The following is a 15,829-nucleotide window of genomic DNA, read 5'->3' on the forward strand; positions in this document are numbered from 1 at the left end:
CTGTATAATCAAGCAGCGCTTAATATGTATTATTATGGCAAAATAATGATTTATTTAGTTTTAAATGAAACGATTGTGAACCTGATAGTATACCCCCTTTATTCAAAATATAACTGTAATCTGATTACTGCGTTTTTTGACGTAACTGTAACGAATTAGTTACTGGATTTTTGTATCCTGATTACGTAAAGCCGTTACTCCCTAACCCTGTTTAGTAGTATCCTTTATTGTGATAATACACTAAAAAATGCTGAGTTAAAGGGTTATTTCACCCAAAAATGAAAATAATGTCATTAATTACTCACCCTCATGTCTTTCCACACCCGTAAGACCTTCGTTCATCAAAGATATTGTTGATGAGATCCGATGGCTCAGTGAGGCCTCCATTGAGAGCAAAGCCATTCAAACTCTAAAGATCCATAAAGGTACTAAACACATATTTGAAACAGTTCATGTGAGTTCAGTGGGTCTATCTTAATATTATAAAGCGATAAGAATACTTTTTATACTTCGATTCGTAAAGCTCTGAAGCAGTATTTTGAAATCGGCCCATATAGATATTGTTGAAAAGTCGTTATTTTGTTTTTTTTGCCGCACAAAAAGTATTCTTGTTGCTTTATATTATTAAGATAGAACTACTGAACTCACATGAACTGTTTTTAAATATGTTTTTAGTACCTTATGGACCTCGAGAGTTTGAATGGCTTTGCTCTCACTGAGCCATCGGATTTCATCAACAATATCTTACAGTTTTTTTCAACTGCTTACACACATTTTCAAAACTTTGCCTCTTTTTTTCAAAACTTTACACACAAATCCAAGAATTGCACACACAAAATGCTTCACATCTCTTGCTAAATGAAGCACTGCATTCAAAGTTTCACAAACACATTCCTCTGTGGTATGTTCTTGTTCAAAGTCTTAAAACACTATAAATCAATCCAAGGTAGGCAGCTTTTGTAATCAATTAAATTTCTTTTAATTGGTTACTTTTCTTTTTATAATAAACAAAAACCTAAAGGCCAATAAAACTTCATCATTAAGGTATAAAATACAGTAATCACTCTTTTGAGTCAAAGGTGTAGTCAAATCTGGGCTTCCCATCTTCAGCTTGGGGTTTCTTGTCCTCAGCTCTGGACTTCTAGGCGTCGGGGCTACTGACGTATCAGTATCCGAAGAGGCAATCAACTCATCAGTCTTTTATACTCGTGTTGTTTATCACAGACGTTAGGTTATCTTCTTGATTGACGTACGCTGTAACTTTCCCAAAGTTTCCCAGATCCTTCTCAAGGCCTTGTAGGTGCGAGCTGTCTGGCTTTTGTGTCCTTGAACTCCAGTAAACTCAGCCAAGATGGCTGATGTCCTTATAAGGTTCTAGGAGTAGAACCACAGTTCTCTATGTCCTTGAGCACACACATAGAACCGCACACACTTCTGTGTGCTCCTCCTTCTCATGGACAGGCACACACACACACATATCTAACAATAACTGTACATCTCTGTATAATACATTTCTTAGAAACAAACAAAATAATATTTAATACATTGGCCAAATGTGTAGCAACAGACATCCAAAATCTAAACAAGGAGGCATGGTAATTGCATTTTCTTGATATAATACAACAATATACACACAGTTATTAAAAACCTAAAGCTCTTCTTTCATGAGCTCCTATGTACATTTATGTACAAGATTGAAAGTAATTGGCAGAGAGATGTTAAAAAATTCATGGTAAACACGAAAGCAAGATTGAAACTAAACTATTTATTTTTTTTACTGTAAGCAGTTGGTTGTGAATACAGTATTACATAGTACGAAAGAAAAGAAATACATCAACCGTGTGTAGTTAGACAGAAACAATGGTTGTGTTTGAAAAAGGAAATCAAGACACTTTCTGTTAGATTTGTGTGTGTTATATAGAGAATTGTGTGTTGTGTTTTGAAAAAAGTGTTTTATGAAATTTAAAACTGAGTCGAAGGCTGAGAATTAGTGTATGGTTTTGCAGATTTGGCGTGTGGTTCTAGTGTTTGAGTGTCAGGTTTCAGAAATTGTGTGACAAGTAAAGATTTTGTGTGTAAGCAGTTGAAAAAAACCCTGTAATTTGTGTTCTGAAGACGAACAAAGGTCTTACAGGTGTATAACGACATGAGGGCGAGTAATTAATGACATTATTTTCATTTTTGGGTGAACTAACCCTTTAAAAACAACCCAAATAGGGTTGAAAATGGACAAACCCAGTAATTGGGTTGTTTTAACCCAAAGTTGGGTTAAATGTTTGCCCAAACAGCTGGGTAGTTTTATTTAACTCAACTATTGTTTAAAAATTACTATATTGGTTGCTTAAAATGAACCCAAAATAAGTTGGAAATTAACATTTATGCTTAATAAATTAACATTTATTAATAAGGTTAATGAATAATAAAATAAACATTTATTAAATTGCCTATTAATAATTTTTCACCTTTTGATTATTATTGTTGCCTCCAGTAATTATGTCTGATTTTTAATTTCCAACCTATTTTGGGTTCATTTTAAGCTAGCCATATAGTCATTTTAAAATAAAAGTTAGGTTAAATAAAACTGCCCAGCACATTGGGCAAACATTTAACACAACTGCTGGGTTTGTCCATTTTCTACTCAACTTGGGTTGTTTTTAACCCAGCATTTTTTTTTTAATGTAATGACATGCATTATTACCATTCACCACTAGAGGGTGTGAGAACAGCATTTTTTCTCTATTCATTGGCTGACATCACATTCAACCAAGGTTAAAGAAATAGCACTAGACTTTGAAATCTTTTGAAAAAAAAAAAAAATTTTACCCCTATTGTATTTTTTTCGAGGCTGAAACTTTCCAGCTTGTTCATCATAAGAAATCAACAACAAAACTTCCATTCATCACTTATCAAGTCGACATCAGTGAAATTAACCCTTTATTGTGTTATTTAAAATCAGCAAAAAAAATTGCTAGACATCCATACAGTACATTAACATAAAGCACCACTGAGATGTTAATATACAAACCAAACCCTTTTTAAAATCACAGTCAAGTATGTTATTTATAGCACCTGATGTGTTCAAAATACAAATAATTATTAGCACCTGATTCCTTTGGTAACAATTGTGTTTTTTTATTATTCAGCACCATTTCTTTACTTGTTATCTCAGATGTTATATCACTACATTCCTGAGATCCGGATTCTGCAGTCCAGGCCGAAGCCGGATTAAGATACAAAACCAACAACCAGCTTGTATTGAAGTCTCTTTTAAGTCATTGGTTGGGGCAGAGATCTGTACCTTGTGGTTTCAGATCATTTAATCTTGCTCTCCCTCTCTATATTTCTATCATCTAAGTCTCTCTCAAGTGGATTCTTGCTACTGAAAAAGGAAAGCCACATACATCCTGTTTAACATAAAAAAAAAGCCCCCCTCCTTCCAATAAACAGAGCCATACACCACCACACACACTCAAAGCAGACATTCTCAGGGCTCTTGGCCCATTTAAAACCGGCAAATGACGTGTTTTTGATGACATATTCTTGAAATACAGTACTGTTCAAAAGTTTGGGGTCAGTAAGATTTTTGTTTTCAAAGAAACTAATTTCTTTATTCAGCGAGAATGCATTAAATTAAATTGATCAAAAGTGACATTAAAGATATTTATAATGTTACAAAAGATTTCTATTTCGAATAAATGCTGTTCTTTTGAACTTTCTATTCATCTAAGAATCCTGAAAAAAGAAGTGTCACGTTTCCACAAAACAGCTTTGACCACATGAGTACATTACATTTTAAAATATATTTAAATAGAAACAGCTATTTAAAGTTGTAATAATATTTCACAATATGTCAGTTTTTGAGAATAGAGACCTCTTTCATAAAACTCTAAAAATCTTAACAACCTCAGATTTTTAAACAGTAGTGTATATTAAACTTTTTTTCTTTTTTTTCCAAAAACCCTGACCAGGTGTGTATTTCCCGTACAACGACATAACTCGCTGCTTCACTACCATAGTACGATGCATTGTTGAACAAATCAACTAGCTAGTCACAACTGTTTCCCAAAACCGCATTGTCACAAACCTGTCGTTCAGCCACGGTGGTGAATGATGTCACGCAGGTGGTGAGTAATAACTTCTTTAAATGAATCCGTTTGAGATCGAATTAATGCTAGATATTTTGCTATAAATATATATAATATACATGGCATCTGATTACTAATTCTCATTTTTCTCATTTATTTTGCTTTATTTCCAGATTCAATAATAGGCTCGTTTTTACGTACCAGAGCACGTACGCACATGCGCACTCTTCAAAAACGGTGCTTAAAGGATTAGTTCACTTTAAAATGAAAATTACCCCAAGCTTTACTCACCCTCAAGCCATCCTAGGTGTATATGACTTTCTTCTTTATGATGAACACAATCGGAGATATTTTAATAAATATCCTGACGCATCCGAGCTTTAATGGCAGTGAACAGGGGTCACTATATGAGCTGAAGAAGGTGCATCCATCCACATCCATCCATCATAAATGCACTCCACACGGCTCCGAGGGGTTAATAAAGGCCTTCTGAAGCGAAGCGATGCATTTGTGTAAAAAAATATACATATTTAACAAGTTATGAAGTAAAATATCTAGCGTCCGCCAGACCGCCTTTCCTATTCAACTTACGAAACCATTCAACCCCGGAGCCGTGCGGAGTGCGTTTATGATGAATGGATGTGGATGGAGACACTTTCTTCAGCTCGTACTCGTTGATCCCGTCCACTGCCATTATAAAGCTCGGGTGCGTCAGGATATTTATTAATATAACTCTGATTGTGTTCATCATAAAGAAGAAACTCATATACACCTAGAATGGCTTGAGGGTGAGTAAAGCTTGGGGTCATTTTTATTTAAAAGTGAACTAATCCTTAAGACTTCATCTAAGACTTCTGGTTTTCTCCTGACGGATAAAGGGTTAAAAAAGAGACCAAATTATCAACAGAGACTTGGGCTCTTTTAACTTGGGATAGTAAACAATGACCTAACAACCATCTACAACACCGCAAATCCACTAAACACCACCCAGAACATCCTACAGCACCAATATGCTTCGACGTGATGAACTTGTTTTGTTACGACTCCAGTTTCCTGTTAATGTCCGTTAAAGGTCAGCAGCAGGTTCAGATAGTCAGTTACAACATGTAAACATCCATTCACGACTAACATAAACCAGCTACCATTTCCCAGACGCTGCTAATAAATCTTAGGATGGTTTGAAAAAAGTTTAAACACAGACCTAAATATCTGGGCTACATCAGTGGTTCTCAACTGGCTTTGCTTCAGATTTTAGGCTGGAGATCAGAACTGTTTATCATCCAGTAGTAAACAGAATTATCCCTAAAAACAACAACAACAACGACAACAACAACAAAACATTTGTATTTATATTACAATGAATTTTAGCATTTCTATGGCTTCATGCTCTTGACAGCCAATAGTTCAAAACATAGTTGGCACCAAACCCCATAGATGTAGCCATATTTTCTTCTTCTTATATTTGATTATTTGTTTTTGAATATAACGTCACACAACCTGCCCATGTGGGCATCTGCCTAATTTGACAAGCTTGTACCATGTGATATAAAATTATACCAAATTACTGAATTTTGTTTAGATACTTTATAGTTTGAATGCACAGATTTTGATTTCAACAGCAAAAGATATGGAAAGTGTTTTCTCCTCCTTTTTAAATTTTTTTTTTTTTTTAAGATAAAGATGTTTATATGAATAGTTGCATTTTTCATTTGTAGCCTATTTAGCATTGTTGTTCCATCAGAACAGACTTGTGGCCCATTTTTGGGTCGTGATCCACCAGTTGAGAACCACTGGACTTCATTTTGGACACAGTTACCGGTTTTCTTCATACAAGACTCCTGTGGAATATGAAAAGCAGATTTCTCTGCTCTGCACTGCACTGGGATTTTCGTTTGGACTGCAGAAATCTAATATGAAATGTTTGGATGCTTTTCAGTTTTGTTAAAGTTGCTTCACTGCTCAAGCATTTTGGCACATTTTCAAGCATCTTGTCCATAATCATGCCTTTCACTCCTTCCCGCCACCGTTTCTGGTTTTACTCAGTCTCTGGTATGATGAGGTATCCGTTAAAGGTGATGTAAACGTCCACGTCGTCGCTGTAGATGGCATTCTCGCGTTCGCGTTTGTAGAGACGGACCCAAACCTCGTCGCCCTCCTGCAGAGGCAGCATGACGCTCTGGCTCTGCATGATGGAGCGGTCGCTGGGCTGAGCGTAAACGATGGCCTTCTCGCTGTCGTTCTGCATGATGTGCATGTACGTCTCCTTGAAGTTCCACGTGTGGATGTTCACATTGAAGAAGTAGATTCCCGGTATGCGGCAGCGGTACTTCCCAGCAAACATGTCGAAGTGTTCAGGGGTGTTGACGAAGATGGTGTCAAAGATCAGGGCCTGGTAGTTGTCAACGCTGTGAAGGGACTTCCGTCGGCCGACTGAGAAAGCAGAATGCTGGGACTTGCAGGCGTCACCTGGAGCTCCGGCTTGTCCCTTATCTCCTTTAAGGCCTTCAGACCCTCGTGGTCCTGGGGAACCCTCAATCCCAGGCTTCCCAGGAGTTCCTCTTTCTCCACGGTCACCTTTGTCACCTTGAAAAGATGTCAGAAATGTCAGAAAGATGCAGAAGGAAAAAGAGCTAGAAGCCTAAATTAAACTGAATCGTGTATTAGGGCTATTATTCAGGTGGACATTATAAACATTTCTACAGTCTATAACTCTATAAAGCCTACTGTATCATATTTGATATTATCAACAAAACCTGTTGTACACGATCTACTACATGCCTATTTTTTTTAACAGGCCTTTTAGTATAATTCTAAAAATGAAGCGAATCGATGCGTTTGTGTTAGACAAGTATCTTTATTTAAAACTTTATAAAGTAAAACAACGAGCTTCCGGCGTGACAGCCATACGCATTCGGCGTACGTCCATAAAGCGCTAACTTCCGTGACATAATGCACAATGCCATGACATACTACACTATAACACGTAGCACGTCATGTCATTGTGTAGAACGTCATGGCATTGTTGCGGAAGTTAACGCTTTATGGACTTATGTCGAATGCGTATGGCTGTCGCGCCGGAAGCTTGTTATTTTACTTTATAAAGTTTTAAATAAAGATACTTGTCTAACACAAACTCATCGATTCACTTCAGAAGGCCTTTATTAACCTCCTGGAGTCATATGGATTAATTTTTCTTATGGATGGATGCATTTTTCTTCACATGTTTGAGAACAGTCCTGCCCTGAACACATCTACATGAAAATATGAAGTTATAGTAATAGCGCCACCCAATGGCAACATGAAGTGACGTGTTTAACACTATGATGCGCTACTAGCAATTGAGTGCTAAACATGCTAGAAACAATCTAAAACATGCTAGCAACACTTAGCTGAGTGCTAAAGCATGCTATTATCGTCATGAAACAGGAAGTTGTTGTAACTCGAGCATACAATGTCCAATCTGCCTCAAACTTCACATGTTTGATAAGTGCCCTGATGACATCTACACATCAAAATTTAGTTATAGTCATATCACCATCAGCTGGTAGCAGGAAGTGTGGCAAATACAAATGTCTGACATTGTCCTCCTATATTTATATACTTAAATGCATATTTTCCACCGTGCTCTGTTTTCCTAAAGCCACCGGTTGGCGGTGGCACGGGTGCGAGGGCCCTTTCATCGCTGCTTGCAGCTTTAATTATAAAATGTTACTATACCAACATTTGAAAACAACAAATGAAAGTCAAAAAGGCACAAGCATAATTTGTGGCAGACTAAAATAAGTCCCCAGAACCTCAAATCACAGCTTCTAAAATGACAAGTTTTTTTTTTTTTTTTCTTTCAGTCACTTAACTTGGGCTCAAATTCTTTTCTTTTGTCCACCTTGGTCAACATACAATTTTGGCAGTTCAAAATTTCCACAAACCACTTTTCCTGCAGGCTTCATTTCCGTACATGCAACAAACACATACACATATGTGCATGCAGACGCATAAAACAACTCTCATAACGGTTCCCGCCACATCAGCACCTTTCCTGCCAGGTTTGTCACTTCCTGTCCACCAAGAAGGCCTCCAGTGGAGCAGATATTTCTGAGCCAAGAGAGGTTAACTGAGGCTCACAGAGGGAAGAAAGCAGCTGAAAACACATATTCAAATCATTCAGCTCAATGAACATCTTATTTCCCAGTTGAATTTCAGTTATGTTTAGTCCTATATCCAGTATCCAGAAATGCTTGTGCCAGACAACAGACAAGCGATAGATTGGGAATCAGGGAAAACTGAAATCCAACAAGGATAGTTGGGGTCAAAATTCAGCTATACACTCTTAGAAGAAAAGGAGAATAAAACCTTAAAGGATTCTCTCAGGGACTTCACATACAGAACATTTTAGGGGTTCCCATCGTTGGATCATTTTATGGATTTAGTTTAATTAATTTTATTTTAATTTATTTTTTTTATTTTGATTACATTTTATGAATGAAACTGCTCGTAAATATACTTTTCGTAAATATACCTGTTGAACATTAAAGTATTATTCTCCTGAACCTTTTTGGCATAAAATAGTTCTTTAAAATTGAGTCAAGAACCCTAGGGTTCTATATAGAACTCATATACATATATAGAACCCCATTGAGCCTTTTTTCCAAAGGTCGACCGATTCATCGTTTTTGCCGATTAATTGGCAACGATAGCTAATTGGTGGAACATGCCGATAGTTGCCGATAGTTGTTCTAAAATAGAAGCAAATAAAGCGAGACACTATACATGTAATACACATTTGTGTAATTTCAGTGCTCTAGCCTTTGTGTATATATTTAAAGATGGCCATCTTTAAGCAAAACTGTTTGGGTTTATATGAAATGGTAACACTTTACAATAAGATTCCATTTGTAACATTAATTAAGGTTAATAAATGCTGTAGAAGTATTGTTCATTGTTAGTGTGTTAATTTCAACATTTAGCTACTAATACATTTTAGAGTGTTACTTTTTGTTTGAATGCATGTTTTTTGTTTACTTCAACATTTATTAATTTAATTAATATATTCATATTTGTATGTGTATTTCATTAAGCACAGTTACAGGTTGTTTTTCATCCAGTATCCATTTTAAAAACTATCTGTTGATTAATCAGTTATCGGCAAGGACGGTCCAATCTAGTTATCGGTATCAGTAAAATCCACTATTGGTCGACCTCTACTTTTTTCTGTGAGATTTTCAGCTCTCCCTCTCTATAGAAGTTCTCCATATCTATAGTTTCTGCTGATGTTATTTGACTCTGAAACAGATGCTTTTGGTGGTTTAAATGCTCGTTGTATGGCTGATTTTACAATAAACAGTGTTGTAGAGCATTTTAGGTTTTCCTTTGAAAGGCTAGGAATCAGCATGCAAGAATTTATTAGCTACACAACTTCTTTTTGCCGTGAGCTAAAGCACTTTCTGAAGACTTTTGGTTACCTTTGAGAATGGTCATGTTGATGTATGCGCGGACCTCAGGCATGCTTTCTCTTATAGTTGCAGCGTCATCTAGTGGTGGGAGGTGGTCGCAGCATCGACGGCAGGGCGGTTGAGGTACGGAGACTACTAGATGAAGAAATAGACAGGCAAGCAGGAGGAACCCAAACATGGTGCGATCTGAGATAAAAGAATAAATATGCACTTATAAGAGTCACTCCCTATAATAACGTTCCACACAATGTTATTCTTTCACTAGTGTGAGACTGTGTATTTATAAGTGGGAACATTAGGGTAGACTGGATTAGTGTAATCCTAAAAAATAGAAAGAAGAGGGGCTTCTTGGTAGTGCTAAGTGGAATGCAGCCTGACGAATGTAGGCCTCTTCAGGACACAGATGAATGTTTCTGTTGGTCTGAGTCCAACCTGCACACATGAGTACAGCTAAACTAACAGTTCAGTCCGTCTGTCTCTCCGCTCAACAGAATCCAGCTCGTATCTGCCAGAGTTCATCTGGTAATTCTCATGAGATAAAATGATAAAACGCTTCCAAATTCATATTTGCTAAGAATTTATGATGTTAAAATACTTCCTGTACTAATACTAATCATAGGTTGGATGTTCTGAAGAGTGTAAACAATGTGGCTGTGTTGCATTTCCATTGAATCATATAGCGCCAATCAGATGGAGACTGCAGTGCAATTATTTAAAGAAACCTTTGCAATGCTGATCTATGATTATGGTATAATCTACTTCAGATAAACTGGCCCAAAGCAGCAAAAGAAAAAAAGAGAGAGAAAAAAACTTGTCGGGTTGTTTTACATGTAGGTCAAACGTCTCTTTCTGTCTAAGTGAGCAGTTCATGATCAGAAAAAGTGGACCTTAAATCATGACTTAAATCAGGGGGTTATATAAAACAACATATAATCAAGACGAAAAGCCTAAAAATCACTTTCCATGTTGGTGAAAGACGGTGGTTGACCAGTTGGTATAACCCAACATCATTCAATAAGGAAAAATGGAAAATGACTGTTAAAAAAGGATAGAAAAATTGTATCCGTGCTGCTACTGAAAATACAGAAATCAACATTGATAATAAAAGGAAAATTTTCTTGAACAGCAAATCAGCATGATCATGTGACACTGAAGACTGGAGTAATGATGCTGAAAATTACATTTTAAGATATATTTACACAGAAAACAGTTATCTTTAATTGTAATAATATTTCACAATATTACTTTTTTATGGTATTTTTGATCAAATAAATGCAGCCTTGGTAAGCAAAAGAGACTTCTTTCAAAAACATTACAAACTTTTACCGACCCTAAACTTTTGAACGGTAATGTATGTTTGAAAGCTGAAATCCACTAATGAATGTTTGAGAAGCGGAAATCCACTAATAAATGCATTCGGTCATGTTTACAAAGCCATAAAGTCTAATTCAAAGGGACATGGTGAACATGTCAGCACCAAATCATGTTTCCTGGTTCCTAAGTGAAGAGACCAATAAGAGTGTTTGACTTTTGGATCTCACTTGGAAAGCAGCAGCAGCACAGCTGAGATTATCTGCAATACAGTATCAAGCTCTTCTTTGTGCTTTGAGCTTTACTTTAAGCGAGAGGATTTTTATGACCTGCAGGTAGGCTCTGTATTACGTCAGACTATATCAGGCTGCTGAGTCTGACATGTTGAGACCCATAAGAAAATTGAAGCTTTTGGTAATGCTAGCATGAAACGTCTCAACAACTTGTTTAAAGTCAAAATTAAAAGGGTTAGTCATAAAACTTCAAAAGTGCAGGTGACAGACGTATATTGACTTGTATTGAATAATGATGAGATAAAACATGCCTCAAATTCATACAAAAAATAATCAGTCCTGGACTAACAACAAATCACATTCTAACCCAAGGGTTTTCAACCACTGATTATTTTTTGTAAAATGATTGCATATAAAATTAATGCAGGTTTGAGATTTAGCTGCTGTATATCAACCTTTCTTGTTCGATGTGACAACTAACTAGGGATGCACTGATATGAAAATTTTGGCCGATACTGATAACCGATAATTCTTTATTTTTGAAAACCGATAACCGATATATTTGCTGATAAATCTAAATCCAAATTTTTATAGAATTTTTGAGAGCCTGATTGCAAAAACAAAAGTCTCACCATTAAAAGCCATGTCCCAAGCACACAATTATAATGTTTTCATTATAATTCTATGTAGCCTATATGACAGACTTACGCTGCATGTTGCACTTAATTGTATTTTCCTTTTTGAAGTGACTCCAATCATATTTCAAGCAATTCAAAACCATCGTGGTGAACAGTGCGCATCTGAAGTGTCTCAGATGAAGGAAATAATCCATTATTTATCGGCTTTAATGTATGGGCCAAATTTTCTTATGGGGCCGATAACGATAACATTAAAAATGAACATATATCAGCCGATACCGATATGGCGGCCGATATATCATGCATCCCTACAACTAACCTATGCCACTCCCACACCATACACATATCAAAGTAACCGGAGCAACTTTCCTCTATTTATATGACGAGACATGCACGGGGCGAGTGACGTATGTACGCAAATTTCCACGAAAACCATCCCGCCTGGTCCAAAACATGAACACTTATAATAGACTTACCATAGTGAATCAGGGTGAGACAAAAACACATTTTGGAAGAAGAATTAATGCATTAGCTCATTATTTCAATTTTTGTTAATTTTGAAGAAAAACATAGTGTACATAGTGTTACATAGTGTAGCTAGCTACCTTTAACTAAAGCTAAATTCAGCTAAATATTTCATTCAATTCGATAACAATGTATCAAGTAAAATTAAAATGCAGTAACAGAATTAAATCCTTAACCACATAAAGTCTGTCTTCCTGCATTACTGTACTGTAAGACAGCAGACGGATTTCATCCATGGCAAAGCATGAACGCTTTGCACATGTTCTCTCGGTCTCGGCAGCTGTCCATCTGCTGGAAAGATGTTAACTAGCTCGCAAAAACTTTCTGAGCACTGTAACTTACAGATCACCTTGATGAGGCTGCACAGTTTGCTTACTAAAGTGCCACTAAACTAATTTTCCTTTATCAAAAGCCTGGACTGTAAGCAATTTCTTTCTGGTGTGATTGTATGTGCATGTGTGTGTGTGTGCGGGAAAAACTTACTGTACTTTATGCGTTTGCTGCTGCCGTTGGGTCAGTGTGCTGAGAAGGGAAATAGAGAAAAAGGAAAAAATCCTCAGTCAGCTCATTTATCCCTCCCTCTTTCTCTCTCCCTCCCTTTCTTGCTTTCTAATTCAACCTCAATGCCTTTCTTCCATCCCATTCCTGAACATAAACTCAATGAGCCTCCCAGCTGAGAAAGACTTTCCTATTTATTTTACTCTTCTTCATTTTCTCCCTTTCTCTGATATAAAGTGACAGCCAGAACTGTTTCATGGAATCTTTCTATGTCCAAACAAACTGTTTTCAGAAAGATCAGTTTTTGTCTGTTTCTTTCAAAAGCTTCCTGTTCTCTATTAAAAAAGAGTAAACCATGTGATGACCCACAACATTCGTGAACATAAACATATAAGCACACATAACCACAAGTGAAATTGCTGAGAAACTCAATGCGTCCTGTAGCATGTATATTTGCAGGATGTGGCTTGTTACATGAATAAGTCAAGTTTGTCATCTTTGGAGGCCTATTTTCATCTCCCAGAACAAAGAACTATATGATTTTGGTCTTTGGAGACCCATGTTCATCTTCCATAAGAATTTCAGGCAAAATGTCTGCACAACTCAGTAGTTTAATTTCAACATGCACTGTGTGGAAACACCCATTTGTTTTTTCTATCATGGTGGGATCTTTCCATTGATTTTTTACTGGTTTTATACTGAGCTACGGTATTTTCTACACTGTGTCCCTAAACCAAACCACATAAACCTTACCTACATTTTCATTAAACCTTATTTGGTATGTTTATTAAGCTGTTTTCCACATTCAACCATCCCACAATTTAGACAAAACCTGACCCGCACACGTTTACTTATCTAAATGAGAATCAGTGTCGCCAAGTCTGCAGTTTTCCTGCAGAATTGGGCTATGTTAACAGTGTTGCCGTGGGTTGTTTTTCATGTCCGCGGGTTGAAGCGACCACAATAATGTGATATTTAGCCCGTTATGCTAATTTTACCAGGGGAACGGCAAAAAAACACGTATTTTACCCCACGGGACGTGATTTTAAACACAATTGGGCTAGTTTTGAGTAGCAATTGGGTGGGTTTTGTTTTGAAAACCTGGCAACCCTGATGAGAATGTACTTTATTCTATTCCTAAAATATACTTATTTTTATATATATATATATATATATATATATATATTAGAATTACCATTTCCCCCGACCATACTGCTAAAGAAACATGTATTTTTCAAATTAAGAAACATTGTCTCCTAATTATGCTGAAGCATCCCAAAAAGACTTAAATCTTGACCGACATGCACTAATTCATCTGAAGATACAATGCTTTGCTAAGATGAAAGCAGCATTTACAATAGGACAGATATAAGATATCATATATACATTGCTGCTTATGTGGGTAATTTACTTTTATTTGGAATAATGAGGTATTTCAAGGTAACTTAAGATCTTGGTCTCAGGTAATTAGAAATAATAAGAAAATAAATGGCTGGAGTAAAAATGATGGCCATTACTGCAAGATGCCAACACTGCATGCACGGCTATACATTTCAGCACATGTGGATCTTTAAAAAAATCTAGTGTAATAAAAGACATTTGAGGTTCTGTAAATATTAAATGTGACACACACCCTTCTTAGAATACACATTCTCATCTGTTTTGCATTAGTATGTCTGGGTCACTGGTTGAATTCCTGTTACTTATGTAATAGTAATCATCTCTCCATATGGAAAGAAAATTAAGGTCTGCCATTGAACTTTGATTGACAAAAGGCTGATTTTGTCCTCTACTCAACCCGTGCTGCATTCCTCTCCATGCTTCCTCATTTTCCTTTCAATATTGTTGTCCAACATTCTCTGTGGTTTTGCACGCATAATTATTCTCCGTTAACATCAGGATCTTGTGAAAAACATTATTATGAAGCTTTTCTTTTTGGGTTTAGTAAAACTCCCTGAGTGTTTGAATATAAAAGAAAATGAAAGGAATAATTCAATGTCATCAATTACTCACCAGTTTCAATTTCTTTCTTCTGTGTGAAACACAAAAAGAGATATTAGGGAAAATGTTCATGCTGTTATTTTCCATAAAACAAAGTGAACAATGACTGTCAAGCAGCTAAATATTATTACAGTTTCAAATAACTGTTTTATCCAACTATTAAAGCATGAATTTGATGTAAACAATAGATCGACATATCTGCAGTTCATAGGGGACATAACGTATTATCCTTACAATTATAGCTTGAAATAATATTTAAAACTAAAACATTTAGCATAGAAAACTTTTAAACATTTTTATCTCCCGATTCGGACTTTATAACTCAAAATATCGAGTTTTATCATAAATCTGAGGGGAAAAGGCAGAATATCGAGTTTGTATCGTGTTTATTTGAGAGGAAAAATAAGAATTGTGAGATATAAACTCGGAACTGCGAGAAAAAAAGTCAGAATTGTGAGATATACACTCGCAATTACCTTTTTATTCTTTTATTCCTTTATTCCGTGTCTTCCGTAGACTGCTACTGTCATTTTCTGCCACCAGGTAGAGGCTCCGCCCACAAAACACGTCATCGCTGTTTGCAAAAAGCAATTCATTCTTGCTGAATAAATGTATTAATTTCTTTCTTTCTTTAAAAAACAAACAAACTTACTGACCCCAAACTGTTGAACGGTGGTTTATACATGAAAGGCGTGACAACTCCTACATTCTATGTTTTGATCCAGATATCAGTCATGAGCTCACTACCGCCTTCTAGCGGGGAGATCAAACTATATGAGGACCAGGATGCCAAGCTGTTCAAATGTAACAAAAACGTTAAGTCAGGTAAATTAAAAAGCATATTCTTTTTCCTCCTCCTCTCAGAAGGCTACTTTGTTATGGTTCACTGAGTTCATTTCTTCTTCACTTTTTCTGGTTACACAAGCCACGCTCCACAGCAGTGAACGGAAACGGGCTGGCACTTATAAATGTCAGACCACACACTACCTGCAATAACTCCACTCATTCACACACACACACACACACACACACACACACACACACACACACACACACACACACACACACACACACACACAGCTTTTTTT

The 15,829-nt window shown here is 36.4% G+C and overlaps 1 protein-coding gene across 1 annotated transcript; it reads right to left on the reverse strand.

Annotated features, from left to right (window-relative positions):
- Positions 1–2,917: 2,917 nt before the first annotated feature.
- c1qtnf6a (C1q and TNF related 6a) lies at positions 2,918–15,699 on the reverse strand. Its single transcript, XM_051886394.1, has 6 exons — positions 15,398–15,699; positions 15,218–15,315; positions 14,754–14,772; positions 12,726–12,764; positions 9,545–9,721; positions 2,918–6,668 (listed from the first exon to the last, which is right to left on the reverse strand). Exons 5-6 carry the CDS (start codon positions 9,711–9,713, stop codon positions 6,121–6,123), a joined length of 717 nt encoding a protein of 238 aa, XP_051742354.1. The 5' UTR covers positions 9,714–9,721; positions 12,726–12,764; positions 14,754–14,772; positions 15,218–15,315; positions 15,398–15,699; the 3' UTR covers positions 2,918–6,120.
- Between the last annotated feature and the right edge of the window lie 130 nt (positions 15,700–15,829).

Source organism: Ctenopharyngodon idella, chromosome 3 (assembly GCF_019924925.1).
Source record: "Ctenopharyngodon idella isolate HZGC_01 chromosome 3, HZGC01, whole genome shotgun sequence".
In the NCBI taxonomy this organism is placed as follows: domain Eukaryota; kingdom Metazoa; phylum Chordata; class Actinopteri; order Cypriniformes; family Xenocyprididae; genus Ctenopharyngodon; species Ctenopharyngodon idella.

Bases quoted from the DNA above. Each gene is read 5' to 3' on its own strand.
- c1qtnf6a (XM_051886394.1), bottom strand. From the start codon at position 9,713: ATGTTTGGGTTCCTCCTGCTTGCCTGTCTATTTCTTCATCTAGTAGTC. The intron at 6,669-9,544 runs GTAACCAAAAGT...CATCTTTTCAAG, and splicing joins CAACATGACCATTCTCAAAG to GTGACAAAGGTGACCGTGGA.